Raw genomic sequence first — 20,820 nt, forward strand, 5'->3', positions numbered from 1 at the left:
CACTTAAATTTACACATGATAAACATAAGCATTAAACAAAATTAAGTGATGAATGTGAAAGTATTTATGATCTCAAGCTTTTTGACAAAGTGTGTTTATATTTAGTGATACTTAAAACAGCCATATGACCATTTTTAGTAATACTGCATTCCTGGAAACTTTTAAAAGCCAAATGAAGAAGATACACATTAGTTAGTTAGCATATGGGTTTACCACATTTAGCTAACTTGACATTTTTTTTCAATATATGAAATATATTTTGGAAAAGTAACTTTTTCAGCAGGATTCATTTATAATTTGACAAATATATGTCAGGAAGAAATAATTGTGCATTATTTATGCACCTAGACTCCAACAGGTATTCAGCTGTCACCACTTAACAGATCTTAAAAAAATACTCACCATTACTTGAAACATAGGAATATGATATAGAGCAGCCCACCCTCTGACCCTCTCTATATAACAAGCAATGTTTGCTGGCATGTGATACATGATGTTCCTAATATTTGAAAGAGTCTATTGTTTAGCCAATCACAGTGGAGATTTCCTTTGTGAGGAATCGTGCATCATTAATTAGAAAGCATGCCCCTTTCGGAAAATTCACAAATTGATCTTGTACAGAGAGATGCCAAGTATAGAAGATTAACTACTTATTTGCTTGGATTCACCATTATGTATGGTTTAGCTTATGAAATACATGTGATGATGAAGGCATTTCCAGTGTCAGAGTGATAAAAACGAATTAGTTCCTCAGAATTAGTGGCAAGGACTAGGCTGATGTCTAATTCTACCAAATACAATATTTTGTCTTATAAAATCTGACCGTTACACAACAATGGCTGCTGTCACCTCTGCCCTGTTGTGGTGCTAGCCATAATGAATTTTCAGAGAATCTGAAGATTGTGACTAGCAGAAGGGAAAAGAACTAAGAAAATAGGAGTTTATTTACTCACTTAACAAATATTTATCGAACACTTATATTGACCCATTCTTGACATGACACCAGCGAAAGGTAGTAACAAACAAAAATATCAGCCTTTGTGAGCCTTCCATGAGGAGGCAGATTCTATGGCAAAACTCTCTTGACAGATTATTAACTAGAGCATGACTGTAAACACACACACATGAAAGCAAGCCCCAAAACACTTTACTACTTTTATCCAAGTTTGTTCATTTCCCTTTAATTAAGAAAAAGAACGAACTGCAATGTAACCAGTTAACAAATTCTTCTCAATTTACTAAGTATCCTTTTTCAAAAAATATGAATACTTGTAGCAAGATTTATGGATTTTCAGGGTTTTTTTGTGCCTGTTGAGTCACTTTAATCAGATTTCTTGCCTCCTAACAATAATATCCACTTGCAGTAAAGGCAGGAGTTTTGATTTTATGGAGGAAAGATAATCTCGAAGGCTATACCACTTACCAACAGCAAACACATCCTTGCTGTCGTGCCTTTAAAGAAAGCATGAAACATTAGGAGGGAGAGACCCGAATGAGGGCCAGGATGCCAAAAACAAACGGTGTCCGTGTGGGAACACCTAGTGCTTGGCTTGGGGGAGAGAGATTATTTTTCTTTTTGTCCTTGTTCTGTTAGCATTCATATGTTAGTAATAAATTATCCTAATCCAACCATAAGAATATTAGAATTATAAAATGTAGTTGAACTTTGTTGAGAAATCATTCCCTGTTCCCCTTTTTTCTTTAATCTTTAAATATTTTTGTCTGTGCAAAGCAACACAAATTTTTTTAGTCATTTTTTATTTCATGGTTTAGTAGATAAATCATCAGTAAGTTATAATTATATTAACAAGTTTCACTATGAAATGGACCATACAGGTGACCGAGGAACTATCTCAACATCTGCTAGACCCGTCTGTACATCAGGAAAATCAGAACTGTCCTCCAAACACAGCAGAACACTTAAACCTGATGGACGTATGAGCCGGACTACTGCTGACCAGAAGAAGCCAAGGGGTACAGAAGGGCTATCGGCTAGTGAATCTCTCATGTTGAAATCTGATGCTGCAAAGTTGCGGTCAGATTCTCATAGTCGGTCATTGTCCCCCAACCACAACACCTTGCAGACACTAAAATCTGACGGGAGGATGTCTTCCGGCTTCAGAGCCGAGTCCCCAGGCCCAGGTTCTCGGTCATCCTCTCCCAAGCCAAAGACGCTCCCAGCCAATAGGTCTAGCCCATCCGGTGCTAGTTCTCCACGATCCTCCTCACCGCATGATAAAAATCTACCTCAGAAAAGCACTGCTCCTGTTAAGACGAAACTCGATCCTCCCCGGGAACGTTCCAAATCAGACTCTTACACCCTTGATCCAGATACCCTCCGCAAGAAGAAAATGCCCCTCACAGAACCCTTGAGGGGGCGATCAACATCACCAAAACCAAAACCAGTACCAAAGGATTCTAAAGATTCCCCCGGATCCGAAAACAGAGCTCCCTCTCCCCACGTGGTACAAGAAAACCTCCACAGTGAGGTGGTTGAAGTCTGCACCTCAAGTACTTTAAAAACCAACAGCCTAACAGACAGCACCTGTGATGAGAGCAGTGAATTTAAGAGTGTGGATGAAGGTTCAAATAAAGTGCATTTCAGCATAGGGAAAGCACCGCTGAAAGAGGAACAGGAAATGAGGGCGTCCCCCAAAATAAGTCGGAAATGTGCTAACAGGCACACCAGGCCCAAGAAGGAAAAATCCAGCTTTCTCTTCAAAGGAGAGGGATCCAAACCTTTGGAGCCAGCCAAACAAGCCATGTCCCCTTCCGTGGCTGAGTGTGCCCGGGCTGTCTTCGCCTCTTTCCTGTGGCACGAAGGCATAGTACATGATGCCATGGCTTGTTCTTCTTTCTTAAAATTTAATCCGGACCTGTCCAAAGAACACGCTCCTATAAGAAGTAGCTTAAACAGCCAGCAGCCTACAGAAGAAAAAGAAACCAAATTAAAAAACAGACACTCGTTGGAAATATCATCAGCACTGAATATGTTTAATATTGCACCTCATGGGCCAGACATATCTAAAATGGGTAGCATCAACAAAAATAAGGTGTTGTCCATGCTGAAGGAACCCCCTCTGCATGAAAAATGTGAAGACGGGAAAGCCGAGGCCACTTTTGAGATGTCCACGCACCACGCGACGAAGTCGAAGTCGCCGCTGCCCTTGACGCTGCAGCACCTGGTGGCTTTCTGGGAAGACATCTCTTTGGCCACTATCAAAGCAGCGTCCCAGAACATGATCTTCCCAAGTCCCGGTTCTTGTGCCGTCCTCAAAAAGAAAGAGTGTGAGAAAGAGAGTAAGAAGGCAAAAAAAGAAAAGAAGAAGAAAGAGAAGACCGAAGTCCGGCCCAGGGGCAATCTGTTTGGGGAGATGGCCCAGCTGGCGGTAGGAGGACCAGAGAAAGACACCATCTGTGAGCTGTGTGGGGAGTCCCACCCGTACCCCGTGACGTACCACATGAGGCAGGCTCACCCAGGTAAGCAGTGTTACGGGATGTACGTAAGATGCAGTAGCTTCTGACTTAAGCTGTTCCGTGAATTACCTTAACGTACAGGGAAACTTTTGCCCAGAATTTATAGTTTTCTTAGAATGTAATTTTTAAAGTGCTTTATCAATACAGTAAAAGTTTTGTGGAAAATAGGTAAAGAAATTCTAATACTGCGATGGCAAGGTAGTTTAGTACTGTTTCATTTTAGTGTATCACATTCTGAGATACTGTTAACTTCTAAAATATTTTACATGTTACCCAAAGGATTGCCGTCTCACACAGTAGAAATAACATGTCCAAACACACAGGAAAGGTCTCGACATTAAGTCTTCTTTGACATTGTTTTCCTGTTCAAAACTGCAAATTAAACTAAATTATATTGATTTCTATGGGCCTCTTCCTGTGTAAGAGATTATCAACTGTTTCATCAGAAGACAGTATTTTAGGTAAATGTAACTATTTCTATAACAATTGATTAATATTCCAAAATTCACCTATTATGAATTTGGGTAGATGCTTTTTTCTTCCTGCGTATTACACTGAAACGTTTTGTAAAACATGTGATCCATAAAATTTACCATTTGTACAGAATGTTTTATATCTATTTTATCCAAATTTTTGGCACACTTAAATAAATATAAATGCTCCCATGTCTTATGTTTCTTTTCATCTGCCTATATAGAATATCTTCAGTATTTTAGACATCAGTTTAGTTGATTACTTTCTGGTCATGCATGCAAGTTTGCTGATATAACTAACAGCCTGTGGGGGCAGAGAGTGGGGGAGAAAATGAAAAAGTTAGATATTTGCTTCAGTACTTTGCTTACTTTAAGAGGGGAAATCTGTCATTTAGGCACAGGTAGCAAGGATCAGACTACTAAGAACACTTAGGTGTTCAGTGTCTATTTATATTCTTTCTTCAAAGGCTGTGGCCGATATGCTGGTGGGCAAGGTTACAATAGCATCGGGCACTTCTGTGGCGGATGGGCTGGTAACTGTGGCGACGGTGGCATAGGAGGAAGCACGTGGTACCTGGTGTGCGATCGCTGCAGGGAGAAGTACCTCCGCGAGAAACAGGCCGCTGCCCGGGAGAAGGTATGTTTATTTTGTCCTGGCTATACTGCGAATGCTAAGGATAAACCTTCTAAAATCTCTTTTCAGTAACATAAAAGTTTGCATTCTCATGTGTAATACAGATAGCCAGTGGGGATTTGCTGTCCAGCTCAGGAAACCCAAACAGGGGCTCTGTAACAACATACAGGGGTGGGCCAGGGAGGGTGGTGGGAGGGAGGTTCAAAAGGGAGGGGACATGTATATACCTGTGGCTGCTTCATGTTGATATTTGACAGAAAACAACAAAATTCTGCAAAGCGATTATCGTTCAATTAAAAAAAAAAAAGCAGCAGGGGCTCTGTAACAACCTGGAGGGTTGGAGTGGAGAGGGAGATGGGAGGGAGATCAAAGAGTGAGGGGAAAAAATCTCTTTTTAGGATCATGTTATCAGACAACTCCATATAGTTGATGTTAAAGATGAGCTTTTATAATAGGAATAATACACCAATTTGATCAGGTCAGCTGTTTTTAATGACAGAAACAAATTATGTCTTGGAATAACACAAAACGACTATTGTGTAGCATACACACCCTGTTGACAGATGTGATTTTTTATTACTTGGGTGCTGCTCAGTTACCTGCTTACATATACATATACATAGCTTTCCCTCTTCACCTTTTCTTTCTCTTAATTCTCTTTTCCTTTTTCCTTCTCTTTTTCTGCTGTTTATCTCTTCTCTCTTTTTCTTAATCCCTAGTTATATTGAGGACTTATGAAAGTGAGGCTCATTCACATTAGTGACACACCTAACTAAAAATATTTGCCAAATACACACATACATACACATCCACACACACACACAGAGGTTATTTACTCTTTTATTTAAATAATTACATTTAGATTTTACTAGTTAGATTTTTAACTTACCCCAAAAGAGGAAAAAAAAATACAGTTTGTATTTGATATAAATTAGTTTCAATCAGTTGAGAAACATGAAGTGAATGTCGTTTTTGGTAATCACTATTATTATTTTAAAGCAGTTCTACAAAAGTTTAACAATTTTTGTTAGCAACTCAAAACTATGTAGGTTAAGAAATATCACATTTGAATACAAGTAGGAAAAGATCCCTGAAAATTCTCCTTCCAGGTCAAGCAGTCCAGGAGGAAGCCGATGCAAGTGAAGACCCCGCGTGCCTTGCCCACCATGGAGGCCCACCAGGTGATTAAAGCCAACGCCCTCTTCCTGCTGTCCCTGAGCAGCGCGGCCGAGCCCAGCATCCTGTGCTACCACCCCGCAAAGCCCTTCCAGTCTCAGCTGCCCAGCGTGAGAGAGGGCATTTCCGAGGACCTTCCCGTTAAAATGCCTTGTCTCTACCTGCAGACATTAGCTAGGTAATGTCACTTGGCTGTTTTTTTCAAATCACTTTGGAAATTGCCTGCTGGCACGACTTACCAACCAGCAGTTCCATTTTGAGAAGCAGAGTTATGTAGTTTGTTTTCTTTGTCATTGTACTTATAATTCAATAAAGTGAATGGGAAACAAAAATGAAAATGTGAGACTAAGTACATATGGGACGCTGGAAAAAATCACCAGGAATGCCAAGTGCAACAAGCCTTCAACTTTAGTCACCTGCTTATTGTACTTAGACTAGCACCTCTGTGTTCCAGTTTGAAAAGGATACAATCAAATGGTAAAACATGTAAAAATTGATGGCATACTCTAGTTATGAATTTTGCAATTTTCAGCTCTTTGGGGAATAGATATATCCTCCCCAACCCATGAAACATTTCATACATATCTAATATTTTTCAAATTTCACTCTAACATGTGTTCCTACCATAAAGGTCACTGCCTGTACTCCAGTAGTCCATGCAAGAAATGTCATCAGCCTGAAGCAAGACAGTGATGATGGGGAAACAAGGAGAGAGAATAGTGAAAGGGAACCTAGCATCCACAGGCCTGAAGGACGGGTCATGACCGAGGGCTAAGCCCTCTGTGACACCAAGATATTTTAGCTTAAGGCCCCCAGATAGCTGGTGGGATCACTCACTGAAACACTGAAAGATGGAGAAGTTCTCAAAAGGAAAGAAATTCAATTTTGGATTTAAAATGTTTGGTACCTGGAATACCTATGTGTAAAATTATCAACCTTTTATTTCTTCCTCCTTACATCTGCCGCTATTTTAATACTTTACACTCCTCAATTATAGATGTATGAGTTATTTTTGCTTTTACAAAGGAGGATAAAAATGGAAAGTGTCTGTTTTACATCATAGTTTAAGTTACTGTGTTTGCTTTAATGCAGGCATCATCATGAAAATTTCGTGGGCTATCAAGATGACAACCTATTCCAGGATGAAATGAGGTACCTGCGTTCTACATCTGTGCCCGCCCCGTACATATCAGTAACTCCCGATGCGAGTCCCAACGTATTTGAAGAGCCAGAGAGCAACATGAAGTCCATGCCACCCAGGTATTTGAGTTACTGTATTTTTGTTGAGTCCAGTGTTTGGTGGAAGAGAGATTTTAAATAGAAGAGAATGCTCTAGCAGTTCTTTCATATTGATGCGTCCCTCCATCTCAGGAAGGAAGTCGTGTCAACTGTCCTGACTGTTAGAGCAGTAAGAAAAGGCATGCATTCATGAATCAGGTGAGGTCCTTGATAGCAGATCCAGTTGGAGAGAAAAGATCACCTTTACTCCAACTAGTTATATACAACATTTATCATCTATTCAAACAAGAATGTACACTCACTTAGGCAGTGAGGACACAACATGGCCAGAGTTAGCCAGTTACTAGAAAATATATAAGCTTTACTGAGGGCCATAGGATTTGAAACCAGGCTTGACTAATGGAAAAGAAACAAACAGAATATTTTGTAAATCTGTCTTAGAAAGTAAAGAAATGTATTTATCTTTTTCTTTAAAATGCCCCAATAAAAGAAATTACATAACCACCTTAATACTTTTGTAACTGTTTTTTTAATGTTGTATAGTTTAAAAAGAAAAAAAAAAAAAAAGAAGTTAGTTTCCTACAGCCCTCCTGAAAACCACTGAGTTCTCAAATAGCTTTAAGTATAGTGTAACTGAGGCTGGAAACCAGTTTATCACCTCTCATACACTGTGGTATGGCCGTGTGCCAGATGGAGCTTTGGGTAGCACCTCCAGGGAACGAGAAACCTCATAGAACACTCAGAACCAGACGAAAATTGCATCGTTTCACTTTGGCTCATATTAGGTTTCCTCATGTATATATCTACATTCTCCCTATTCAGTGCTATTATGAATATATCTGCCTGTTTTTCCTGAATATCATGACACCTGTCTTCCACCACAGTGCTTTTGCTTCTGAGAGAAGCTTAGAATATTTGATTCCTTTTCTTCTTTTTCATTTAAAATGCCAAGTAGATTTAAGAGAAGCAAAAGCTTTAAAATGCAGTTCTGAAATCAGTCAAAATGTGATTACATTTGGAAAGATCAAATTATGGCTTAAAGAGAGATTGTCAAGTTGGCTTTGAATTTGTATTCTTCCACATGGTTCATACATTTGACTACGTTGTTATAAACCAAGTAAAACAGTGTCACATCATTCCCTTTTTCTCCTGAGTTATCTGTCACCTTCTTCTATCTGCAGTTTGGAAACTAGTCCCATAACTGATACTGATCTTGCAAAGAGAACAGTCTTCCAAAGATCCTACTCCGTTGTTGCTTCTGAATATGATAAACAGCACTCCATCTTACCTGCACGAGTTAAAGCCATTCCTCGGAGAAGAGTTAACAGTGGAGACACTGGTAAGTATAAAGATGAAAAAGAAGATTGAGTGATCCTAATGATTTTATTTGTAGATTTTTTTTAATCTAATTTTTGAAGGCAGAGGAATGGACTAATTTTAAATCGTGGTAAACATTCCTTCTGTGTGACACAGCCATAAATGTGCCTTTCTAAATTTTGCATCTTAGTTGGAAGAGATACCCAGAGATCATGCACTATGATTTAAGAATAAACTGATCTTTAAAATATATTACTTGTTAGGTATCTAAGCTGAATATTGCTACCATTATCCCTCCCACTAAGCTTCAGTTCCAGTGACTTGACACTTTCACAATGATACTCTCAATAGAAACTTGTTAACTCTTATAAGTACTACCACTCAAACAGATGATAAAAACTGGAGATACAGCTAGCTCTTAATCAGTAAAAAATTTTAGATAATCTGAACTAATTAGTATCAGCAGCCCCAAATTCAGGCTAATTGATTCTGTCTCAAGAATGAAGAAAGAAATCCAAGAAGCAAAGGATAACATGTTAATGGTTTGTCAGGCCAACTACTTACTAAATGAAGATCTACCTAATATTTTTAAGTAGATGATTATGTATCTTATTGAAGATCTTCTAGGAATATATTGAGGATATATTCAACAAGTATCTTTAGGCTCTTATTGAAATACCATTTGTTACAAAGCAGTCCTTTAGAAAATGCTGGGGATAAGATACAGATTCCATTTGGGGATAAAATAAATCACATTTTGTATGGTGTTGTAGAAAGTATGAACTTTAGATCCAGACCTGGGTTCAAAACTTACCTTTGCAACTTAATAGGTATATAACTTTAAGTAAGATATTTAAATCTGAGCTTCAGTAAAAAATTGAAATCATTAAGATTTGTGTCAAATGCAAAAACAAAAAAAAACCCCAACGACACTTAAGTGAATAAGCTGGATACTGTTTTTTGAAATCACCTTAAATATATTAATATGTGTTGCTTATGAAAATTGATACTTTTTTTTTTTCCTTCAAACAGAAGTGGGTTCCTCGCTCTTGAGGCATCCGTCTCCCGAGCTGTCCCGGCTCATCTCAGCCCACAGCTCCCTCTCCAAAGGAGAACGGAACTTCCAGTGGCCAGTCTTAGCCTTTGTCATACAGCATCATGATCTAGAAGGTCTGGAAATAGCAATGAAACAGGCGTTAAGGAAATCTGCTTGTCGAGTTTTTGCTATGGAGGTAAGAATACATGAAAAGGATTATTGATTCATTCATCATAAGCTTCATATGATGGTTCTGTTTAATGATGTCAGTTTTCTACTGAACAGAAATTGTGACAAATTAAGAGACCTCAGTGAATAGGAAATACTGTATTTGCAACAAAATTAAACTCCTAGGTTTAAGAATATAAATGAATTTGAGTTTCATAGTTAAGCACTCTGAAAGACTTCATTTCTACATTGCTTTATTGTCTGAATCCTGATAATATCTTCTTTAAAAAGCTTTTTATAATCACAGTTCATTTCAGTTAGAGTAATCATGCAAAAGGGATCAGAAGTAGGGCTTTTGAATTATAAATTTAACAATGATAATTTATCTGGGTCTCTGTTCTCTGAAAATGGATCACTGTATATCATAGACTTGTATATATAACAAATCTTTTTTCTTTACTATGAGTAGGAAGTAACCTGCCATTCATCAGTGGGAACGACATGAATCTATATTTAAGTAAATAGCAGCTTGTGTAGAACTTAAGAAACATTCTAAATGCATGTTGATCCTAAATGCAAGTTGGAAAAAATATGCTTGGGTAAATTAATGTTCAGACAAATTTTTGAAATGAAAAGTGGTTTGGAAAAGTATTTTGGAATTGCATTTCATACGTATTATATTCCCTACTGTTAATTTTTTAATTAGGGCCAGAAATATTGACAGTGTAAGTTCAGTGTACTTTCAGTGAAATGATAATCAGTCTTCCTAGAGTCTTCTCTTAAAATACTTGAGTCCCAGAAGGTTCTCTTTATCTTGGACTTATTTAACATTGTTTATGCAGGCTTTCAGGCTTCCCTTGTGGCTCAGCTGGTAAAAAATCCACCTGTGATGCAGGAGTCCTGGGTTCAATCCCTGGGTTGGGAAGATCCCCTGGAGAAGGGAAAGGCTACCCATTCCAATATTCTGGCCTGGAGAATTCCATGGACTGTATAGTCCATGGGGTCACAAAGAGTCGGACACAACTGAGCGAGTTTCACTTTCTCTTTCGTGCAGGCTTTCAACTGGCTTCTGTGTAACGTCATCCAGACCACTTCTCTCCATGATATTCTGTGGCATTTCGTGGCATCTCTGACTCCTGCTCCAGTGGAACCAGAGGAAGAAGAGGATGAGGAAAATAAAACAAACAAAGAAAATGCAGAACAAGTGAGCGAGAGTCTTGGTTTTTTATTTGTCCATATTTTTATAGAAGAGCCAAACTCTCTTCAGGTAATACCATAATTTACATGAGGTCATTCACAGATTATATAACCTAAAGGCAAGAATACCAATTCAGAGCTATGAGCAACATACTAACTATGCTGAGTGAAAGTTTTCTGTCTCCAGAAACACTGTCAATCAATTCTGATTTCTCACTAGCTATCACTGTCACACACAAAGCAGTCAGTTGGAAGATACATACTGTACCGTGCAATATAAGATGAAGAAGGCAACATTATTATAGAGAAGAGCCATCTACTTCACAGCATTACTGTAACGCACAGAGAATGAAAATGAGATTGTACCTGGATATGAAATTCAAAAAGTTTGGCTAGAAGGGACTTTAATTTTATAGGAGGCAGCCTGTATCATGGAAAAGCGTTGAATGTGGACCCTGGAAGCCTGGGTTCCAGCCACATTTATACCTCTGGAGCTGTGATTTATGGATCTCATTTATATTTCTACAGTAAAAAAGTAGAAGACTAAAAAAAAAAGGTAGAAGACTAAATCCTCAATTTGAAAAGCTGTCAGAATATATAAAAAAACAAACAAAAGCTCAGTACTGTTTATAAGCATCGCATCTTTTAAAACAGAAGGGCAGAGGAAGATTAAAAGTAAAAGGTTAAAAGTAGAAAAAGATATACTGGATAAATACCAATCAAAATTAGGTTGCTGCAGCTATTTTAACATCAGATAAAATAGACTTCAAGACATAATTATCACTGGGGATAAGGAGGCTCTCTACAAAATGATAAAAGAGTAATTCTGTGTCTTCAATTTATGCATGTAGTTAATAAAATAACCTTAAAGATATCAAATGAAATCAGTAGCGTTGCAAGGAAAAATTGAAAACAATCCACAATTACAATGTGAAGTTATCACACACTCATAAGAGCTATCTGTTCCTGTGTGACAGATACCCCAAAACCTACTCAATGGAAACAGTTGCTTACTGGCTCCCAACTTTGTGGGCCAGCAGTTTGGGTGGTGCTCAGCTGAAGGGAAAGGCTCATTTCTGCTAGTAGATTAGTGAGTACACTGGAATTGATCCTCATATGTGGCATTTATTTGGTTTGGTGATTTTATTTATAGGTGACCTTATCACTTTTTCCTTTAAAAATGTAAGCATAATTAGTTAATCTTACTGGATGTTTGCGGTATGGTTTGGTTTTGTTGTTTACATTTCTACTACATCAGTATCGTTAAATACACATTTTCTTTTGTGGGAAAAATTCCTTCCAGCTCCCAAACTGATGAACTTGCTTGCCATTTCTGTCTTAGGAGAAAGATACAAGGGTGTGTGAGCATCCGCTCTCAGATATAGTGATTGCCGGGGAAGCCGCTCATCCTTTACCACACACTTTTCACCGCCTACTTCAGACCATCTCCGATCTTATGATGTCTCTCCCCAGTGGCAGTTCATTACAGCAGATGGCCCTGAGGTAATCTTATTTCCAAGTGTCCCAAGTACCCGGGAAAAGGAGTTTTCTGAAGCAGTCAAAGCATGAAATGCTTGAAAGAGCTCTTTACGTACTTAAGGTAGAAAGAATCCTGTGTTATATGAATGGTGCCTCCCTCATGGTTGTAATTTAGAATTGCCCTTCGCCTCAGCTCATGCCTGGTGGCCCCTCTATCAATTGTGGATAGTATACTTCTGAGTCCTCTAAATTGTCACAGTCTGAAACCATCTTCCTCACTTTCCTTTCTCTTCTACCCCAAATCACATGTCTCAGTGCTCCCCAAGAGTAGAAACTTAAATGTTGCAAAAATGGAGAGGGCAACGAAATCTCAAAAACAGAATTCAAAATAGGGTTTTGAATTGAAAAGAATATCAAGAGAAATGCAGCCAATCCTAAAACTGCAATGAAGAGTATCTCCTCCTTTTAAGTCCTGTTACTTTTACACTGTGAACTTTATCACTAGAGCCTCGTACTGGACTACACATATAAGTAAATCCTCCATTGATTTTTATAAGAAATAAGTTGACAGAGTGATTTTGGCTACCCACCTTCCTAATGATGAGACCAGCAGAGGAGAGATTCTGTAGTGCAGGATTTTTGAAGTACAAAGTATGTTATACTTTGATGAATTAGTGTAGAATTATAGGACTAATAAATTTTGAGAGGCTGTTATAGTTGGGATAAGACTTGTCTACAGAACTGATTTATTACCTTTTTTGCTTTTAAGCTTTGATCTTGATGTATAGCTATATTTAAAATGGATGAACTTTCCTTAGAATTTACATTGTTCAACAGAAATGGTGTATATTTCTCCCAAAAAATGCCAATAGAAATCATTTTGTTTCTTGAATTTTTAAAATTTCTAATAACAAAATAAAATAAAATAAAATAACAATTATTTTACCTACAACATTAAGATTAGCTGCAGAGTGCTTTTTTTTTTTCAAAGAATTCCTTAGAGTTTCCTGAAAAAGAATTATTTAATATATTACTTACGCCATTTTAGGTGCTGGAGTCTGAAATTCAAGCAATCTGATCACCAGTTCCTCCATCAGAGCAATGTCTTTCATCACATTAACAATATTTTGTCAAAATCAGATGATGGAGACAGTGAAGAGAGTTTTAGCATCAGCATACAGTCTGGCTTTGAAGCTATGAGTCAGGTCAGTCATCTAACAGTTATTATTTTCCTGTTAATACTCAACAATGTATTGAAGGAGAAACTGAAAGTTACTCCTAAACAATATGATACTTTTATTTCTATCTCATGCCTATTTTATTATTGTGGAAGATTTCCATTTGAGTGTTACAATTATGTGTATTTGTTTCTGGTAGGAATTGTGCATAGTTATGTGCTTAAAGGACTTAACCAGCATTGTTGACATAAAAACTTCAAGCCGACCTGCCATGATTGGCAGTTTGACAGATGGTTCCACAGAAACCTTTTGGGAGTCAGGAGATGAGGATAAAAACAAAACTAAGAACATCACCATCAACTGTGTAAAAGGCATCAATGCCCGCTATGTATCTGTTCATGTGGACAATTCCCGAGATCTTGGGGTAAGAAAGGAAACTTAACTGTGGTTTGTTAGTTCTTTTCAGACCTTTATTAATCATACAGTCTCATTTCTGAGTTTTAGCAAAAAGGCTTTCATCTGGAACTTCACCAACCAAACAACCTATTTATATTTTCAAGATAACTCTTAAGTCTAAAAACAGATTAATATGACTTGGGGCACCACTGTGGAATACCCATTTTAACGATCTGATTATAAATATATGAAATCTATAGCTAAGTAAAAGAAATATCTACTCCATGATTTTTTACTTCCATGCCCTTGTTCAAGCTATTTCCTTGGCCTGGAAGTTCTTCTCTTAAACTCTGCCATTCAGATTCTTCCCAAGTCTAAGAACCAGCAGACAAATTCTCCCCCAGTACCTCTTCTATAAAAGTTACTCTTTCTCTCCTCTGGGTTCTTTTTTACCTTACTCTAGCGGCACTTAATGCAGTTTGACCTATAGTGTAATTAGCCTTCAGTTTTTAATCCTCACCCCCACTGTCTCAGGGGAGTTCGGGAGAGTTCCTGGATTAACCTATATGATCATACTATATATTCTCCGTAGCTCTAGCCTGTCTACATGTTTCAACTGAATTGAGCACTCTTTAACAAAAAACACTGAAGAAGAAAAAGCATCCTATTTGCTTGAGTATTAAGGGCCAAGAAGAATGTAACACCAACTGCCAGATTCCCATGCTTCTACCCCATTCTTGAGAAAGAATGCTTAGAATTTTTTCCCTCAGAAAGGAAGTGGCCTGCGGATACAGTATTAAGTCCCCTTGGGCCATTGCCAAGCTGCTCCTATCCCACTTGTATATTTCCTTTCCCAGGGAGAGCCAAAGTGGTGGGTTTGGGTCTCAGATGACCTGAGTGGAGAATGTTAACCACAGAAGTTCAGTCTACAGTCAGAGCACTCCTTGCTGTCTGCAGTCACCCCAGCTGCTGTCCATCAGCACAGATTGAATAAGAAAAAGGCTTAGCTAATATATCACTATATCGCTAGCTTATCACCTCTTGAGACCCAAGAGTTCAATCAGAACAACTACTTTGTCTTACTTGAAAGTCAAGTGTAATAAAGCAGAACACTTTTCGGGCAGGAACTCACTGCTCAGTACAGTGTTATCTTTGATTCATGTTTTAAGCTAGAATATATTTTCCATCAAAACAGTGGTTGCAATCAATTTAACATTTTGTCTTTTAGGAGAGATTATCATGGTAATATTCATTTTAACAGATATACTGACATCAGCTTTTCTTTTAGGAAACCTCCTCTGATTTATATGCATTATTAAGACTTGCATAGTGTACTGTGTGTCCCCTAGCCTTCCCATCACACTACCTTAAACACAGCATTTGTTAATTTGAATTGCATCAGCCTGTAACACTTAAAAGTATACAACTCTCCAAGGAATACATATGTCCATCTATTTCTTGATGTACTTGGCATAAAACTTACTCAATCTTAAGGTCTCTGACTCTAGTACCAGTATGATTCTTTCCAGTACTTAAAGGTATTAAATTGCTTTTGATACTTTACTTTATATGTTAAATGGTCCTTCCCTAATTTGGCGAAGATCTCAAAGGGGTAGAACTCATCACCCTCATGAATCCTCCCTCAAGTCCCTATGGCTATCTGGGGGCATCGTGATACTCACAAGTATTTGTTGCTTAAGCTACCTTCCTTCCTCCCTTTTACACCAGAAGCAATGAGAATCATGTAATAGAATGGGACATAAGTAGCAAGGCGAATTGTTGAAAGACTTCATGATAGAGATAGAATTTAAATGATTAGACTTTGGATGAAAAGAGGGAGGGGATGCCAGCCTCCTCTCTCAGAGCCCATAGAGAAGGACTGAAATGTGTGATTCAAGATGGAGTTTGTGAGAATAAGAAAAAGACAGGATTTGTAGGAACTGTGGTTGGACAGATGGAATGAGGTCAGTTAGGAAGGACTATAAAAGACAAGCAGAAGAGTTGATATGATATTGATAGGCTGTAAGAAATCACTGTCCATTCTAGAGCCAGGAACATGGCATAATAACTATTTTGAATTGTTTATTTTAGAATAAAGTCACCTCAATGACCTTCTTAACTGGCAAAGCAGTAGAAGATTTGTGCAGAATAAAGCAGGTAATTAAAACTGTCATTAAATGTTTTTACTGCCTTGGTAGAAATTTCTTCTTCTCAGTCTCCACTGTTGAGTTCTAATTTTGGCATGCCACGGTATTATAGGAAACCATCTCTTTTCAAAACACTAAATTGGCAAATAGTCCATGTATGGAAATAGTTATAACCATCTCTGTTCTAAACATCTTACCCATTATTTTCCTAAATGTTCTGTAGTCATGAGTAAGTATACTATGCCCTCCACCCTGACTTCTGCTCCCCTGCAGAGAGTCAGGGTGCTTTAGAATTCATCATAGATCTGATTCACAAATGCCACTATAATTCAGCCACACTTCAGATTAAAATATAGATTATTGTTCTGTACTTTGAAAATCTTTCAGTTTACAACACTGCAATATATCCAGATTAAAAGTCAGTGTACAGACCTACTCTAGAAACACGTCTTGTTTGGGCTTGTGACAGATGCTGTATAAACTCACTCCCTTGTGAGTGAATAGTGTCAAAAACCATTGTACAGTGCATTGAAATTTAATCCTTGAGAAGAGTTAGATTTTCAATGAAATATACTGAAGTAAATTATCACAGATGTGAATTTACATATTATATAATATTTCTTCGAAAGTAAAACGTACTAAGTAACTGCACAGCTAAAATCCTTGCTATAAATGTGCTTTCATGTAAAGGTGCACAAAACAGGATTTCATTGCTGATCATGTGAGCATCTCTACTTACAGGCAGTATAGATAGTCATGAAAATTGTTTCCAGTGATTTCGCTTATGTAACTTGTGCTCAGAAGCCATATAGTACATATAATATAAGCAGACCTGTATTTTAATTCTCAACTCCACCACTTACCGGACTCCTGCCATCTGTGTTAACCTAACTTTCTTCATCTGTAGCTATTATAGTATTGCTTATCTTTACAAGATTTAAATAAGATAATCAGTGTGAAATAATCTAATACACTTTTCTGTGTGTACAATTATTTGTTATTTGAGCTTACTGTTATTAACACTAGGACATAATAACTACTGTCATTAAGTCTAGGACAGTGATAAAATAGTAATCCACTTGTATCAGGTTTCTATCCCTTTTCTGCTCCCCTAGGTTGATCTGGATTCCAGGCACATTGGTTGGGTAACAAGTGAACTTCCAGGAGGGGATAATCACATCATCAAAATTGAATTAAAGGGCCCAGAAAATACACTGAGAGTTCGACAGGTTAAGGTCTTGGGCTGGAAGGATGGCGAAAGCACAAAAATTGCTGGCCAGATCTCAGCCAGTGTGGCCCAGCAAAGGAACTGTGAAGCTGAGACTCTGCGAGTGTTCAGACTTATTACATCTCAAGTGAGTGTCCTTACTACACATAGTCTCGCACAGGATAAAATGATACAATGTACTACTTAAATAATAATATCAAGAGCTTAACAAAGTAGTTTGTTCAGTTTGTTAGAGATTGTTAGCTATAAGTTTGGCCCGTTTTTTCCTTCTCAGAGCCCAAATTCTTATATTTCATTTTGCATTCATATTTCTGAAAAGTAGAGGTATGCAGTAAAATAGCATAGGAATATCATAAAACCTGCAGAATCAGCTGTTGCGTCCTCCAGGCCTTCACAGTGGTGATTCCTGCCATTAGCTTGCTCTCACCTCCCTGTCTTCCTCACCAGGTATTTGGAAAGCTCATCTCTGGAGATGCAGAACCCACACCAGAACAAGAGGAAAAAGCACTGTTGTCATCGCCTGAAGGAGAGGAAAAAGTATACAATGTATTTATTTATATTCTAAAAATATTTATTTCTCTCTTCCATTTTCTTTTGTTCAGTGGAATAATCCATGTATTGCTATGTATTTTAATGTATATGTGATACTAGTTTCTGTGTAGTTAATATTTTCTACTTTAATTAGAAAGAAGATGAAGGAACTGTCAGAAGATAACTCGCTTTTTGCTCATGTATGATCTAGCTAGTGTTTTAAGTAACAACAAAATTTGCTCTCAACCTTGGGCTGCTTTGTTTAAATTTGGCATTTGTAAAATCAGATTCATTGTTGACTGTGCTGTGTACTTTCCTCCATCTTCTCTGTCCTTCACAGTTCAGCTCAAAAATTCTGTCTTCTCCATGAGCCTTAAAGAAGGTTCATGGTGAAGACACAAAGAAGTATTTCCTCTGCTAAACTTCATAGTAATTTCTGTGTCTCTTCTTGATTTCTCTCTTGTTGGGTTTATTTGTATACATGGCTTATTGTTGTTCAGTTGCCCAGTCGCGTCCGACTCTTTGCAACCCCATGGACTACAGCACTCCAGGCCTCTGTCCCTCCTCATCTCCCAAAGTTTGCCCAAGTCCATGTCCAAGATATAGACATGGTTTTTATCTTCTACTTAATCAAAGCTTCCTAAAGACCAGGTACATGTCTGGTTTGTCTTTATATCCACCATGGCATAAGCCCACATGTGTGCAGGGAATTTTTATTGGAATAACCTGTCCTTTATATTGTTCTTGAAATTTCTTCTAAAGTGCATTTGCCTGACTTATTTGGTCTAAACTAAAGCACTGTATCTAAGAAGAGAACTTCATCCATTTTCAAAAAGAGAAGTCAACCATGACTAGTCTTCATATTCTTGTGTGTTTATTAATAGATGAGATGCTATAAATACTCATCTTGACAGTTCTTTGAAAGATATTTTCAAGGACTTACCTAAGCTAACTCTGTGCCTTCCAATACAGAGGCAACTAAATCATCCACATTTTTCTATCAGGAATTTGTTTATTAAAAAAAAAAAAGGATTTCACAAACTCTGGTAATTATTTTTCAGCATCTTTTGGAGGTAACATTTTGACAATTACAAGACTGAGAACTCATTAAATCAACTGAATTTTAGCAAATGGCAATTGTTTGCTGAACAACCTTGAGAACTGGTATCAAGCCCTCAAAAAACTTGCCTTGTGTTCTTAAACATGAACAGTCTGTCCCCTCCCTCCCAAAGCAGATCATCAGGGACACTCTATAGTATATAATCACTGTATAAAATATGTGGAAAATTGCACATGTCATAGAATTTCAGAGTACGTTGAGGTTATTGTCCCTGGAGTGGACAGAGAAGGCTTCTTGGGGGATATTAGGCTTTGAGTTAGACCTGAAAGAGAATGGATGAAAGCTAGATTAAAAGGATGAGAGGATGGGAGCATTAAAGAGGCTGGCCAAACAGGAGGAGAGTGTATGCTGAGGCATTGGGGATGAGTGGGAAAGGTTTGCTAGTGGTTGGATACCAGTGAGATAATGTAATTTTTAAGGGAACCATTTTTTAAGTCAGATTTTTGAAGTAAAACTTACATATAAGATCATCCTTTAAAAATTATTTGTTTTGAGTTTTGACCAATGTGTACAGTGGTGAAACCATCACAAGCAATTTTTAAAACACATCCCTCCCAAAATTTCCCTGTCATTCCACTGCATTCAGCCCTCTCATCTCATTCCTCCCCTGTGGCAACCGCTGACCTATTTTCTGCCTATTTCCTTCGCTATAGGATGGCCATTCCCTGGTGGCTCAGATGGTAAAGAATCCACCTGCAATGCAGGAGACCCTGGTTCGATCCCTGGGTTGGGAAGATCCCCTGGAGAAGGAAATGGCAACCCACTCCAGTACTCTTGCCTGGAAATTCCCATGGATGGAGGAGCCTGGCATGCTACAGTCCATGGAGTCCCAAAGAGTTGGACACGACCAAGCGACTTCACTTTTTATAGTATTGCTCTTTCCCAGGTTTTATTTAATGGAACAGTATAGAAAGTAGCCTTTTTGTCTGATGTTTTATAGGTAGTATAAGAACATGTATCAGTTGTTTGTTCTTTTGGTTGCTGAGGAGTATTCCATTGTATGAGTTTACCATAGTTTATTTATCCTTTCACAAATTTCTGATAGATGTTTGGGTTATTTCCTCTATTTAGCTATTATTAATAAAACTGCTATCAACATTAGCATACAGATCTTTGTATGGACATGTTTTCATTTTTCTTAGGTAAATACCTGTGAGTAGGATTGCTATATAAGAAGTATATGTTTAACTTTCTAGGAAACTGCAAACTCTTTCCAAAGTGATTAAGTCATTTTACATTTTCACCAACAAAGTATTTCCGGTTGCTCCACATCTCCTTGACAATACCTGATACTATCACTCTTTTTAATTTTATACACTCTTATAGGTATATACTTGTATCTTGTGTTTTTTTTTCTTTAATTTTTATTATTCATTTATTTGCTTTTGGCTGTGCTGGATCTTTGTTGCTGTCTGGGCTTTTCTGTAGTTGTAGCAAACAGGGGGCTGCTCTAGAGATTAGGTGCACATGCTTCTCATTGCAGTGGCTTCTCCTGCTGGCGGCACGAATGCTCGAGCATGTGGGCTCAGCAGGTGTGGTGCATGGACTTAGTTGCTCTTTAGCGTGTGGGATCCTCTCAGACCGGGGATCTAACCCGTGTCTCCTATATTAGCAGGCAGATTCTTTACCATTGAGCCATCCGGGAAGCCCCTTGTTGTGATTGTAACATGGATTTCACCAGTGACTAATAATATTGAGCACATTTTCATCTATTTATTTGCCGTCTCTGTGCTATATTTACCAAAATGTATGTTCAGATTTTTTGCCCATATTTTTTTATATTGAGCTGTTTGTGTTATTATTGGGTTGGAAGATTTCTTCATATATTCAGGAGATATATATATATCCTGACATATATATATAGACATATATATATATGTCTTCTACCAAATACATGTTTGGTAACAATGCATTTTCAAATATTTCCTCCTAGTCTGTGACTTATTTTTCAGAGAAAAGTTTCTAATTTTGATAAAGTTCCATTTATCTGTTTTTTTTAAATGACTCATGATTTGTGTCTTACC

General features: G+C 37.8%; 1 protein-coding gene across 13 annotated transcripts in view; it reads left to right on the forward strand.

Annotated features, from left to right (window-relative positions):
* MYCBP2 (MYC binding protein 2) overlaps positions 1–20,820 on the forward strand; it is a 261,465-nt gene that overhangs the window by 216,629 nt on the left and 24,016 nt on the right. For 9 of the 13 annotated variants that reach the window (XR_006271202.1, XM_043477949.1, XM_043477938.1 and 6 more), the window contains 13 exons: positions 1,837–3,480; positions 4,418–4,587; positions 5,694–5,938; positions 6,853–7,020; positions 8,181–8,338; positions 9,349–9,548; positions 10,575–10,724; positions 12,060–12,220; positions 13,245–13,401; positions 13,574–13,798; positions 15,862–15,927; positions 17,033–17,272; positions 17,593–17,691. Coding sequence is in view for 12 of the 13 variants with exons in the window: in XM_043477949.1 (XP_043333884.1) it covers positions 1,837–3,480; positions 4,418–4,587; positions 5,694–5,938; positions 6,853–7,020; positions 8,181–8,338; positions 9,349–9,548; positions 10,575–10,724; positions 12,060–12,220; positions 13,245–13,401; positions 13,574–13,798; positions 15,862–15,927; positions 17,033–17,272; positions 17,593–17,691 (3,683 nt within the window). In the remaining variant the exon portion in view is untranslated. The remainder of the gene's footprint in view (positions 1–1,836; positions 3,481–4,417; positions 4,588–5,693; positions 5,939–6,852; positions 7,021–8,180; positions 8,339–9,348; positions 9,549–10,574; positions 10,725–12,059; positions 12,221–13,244; positions 13,402–13,573; positions 13,799–15,861; positions 15,928–17,032; positions 17,273–17,592; positions 17,692–20,820) is intronic. The other 4 variants (XM_043477939.1, XM_043477946.1, XM_043477940.1 and 1 more) reach the window with 3 other exon arrangements.

Source organism: Cervus canadensis, chromosome 9 (genome assembly GCF_019320065.1).
Source record: "Cervus canadensis isolate Bull #8, Minnesota chromosome 9, ASM1932006v1, whole genome shotgun sequence".
Taxonomy (NCBI): Eukaryota; Metazoa; Chordata; class Mammalia; order Artiodactyla; family Cervidae; genus Cervus; species Cervus canadensis.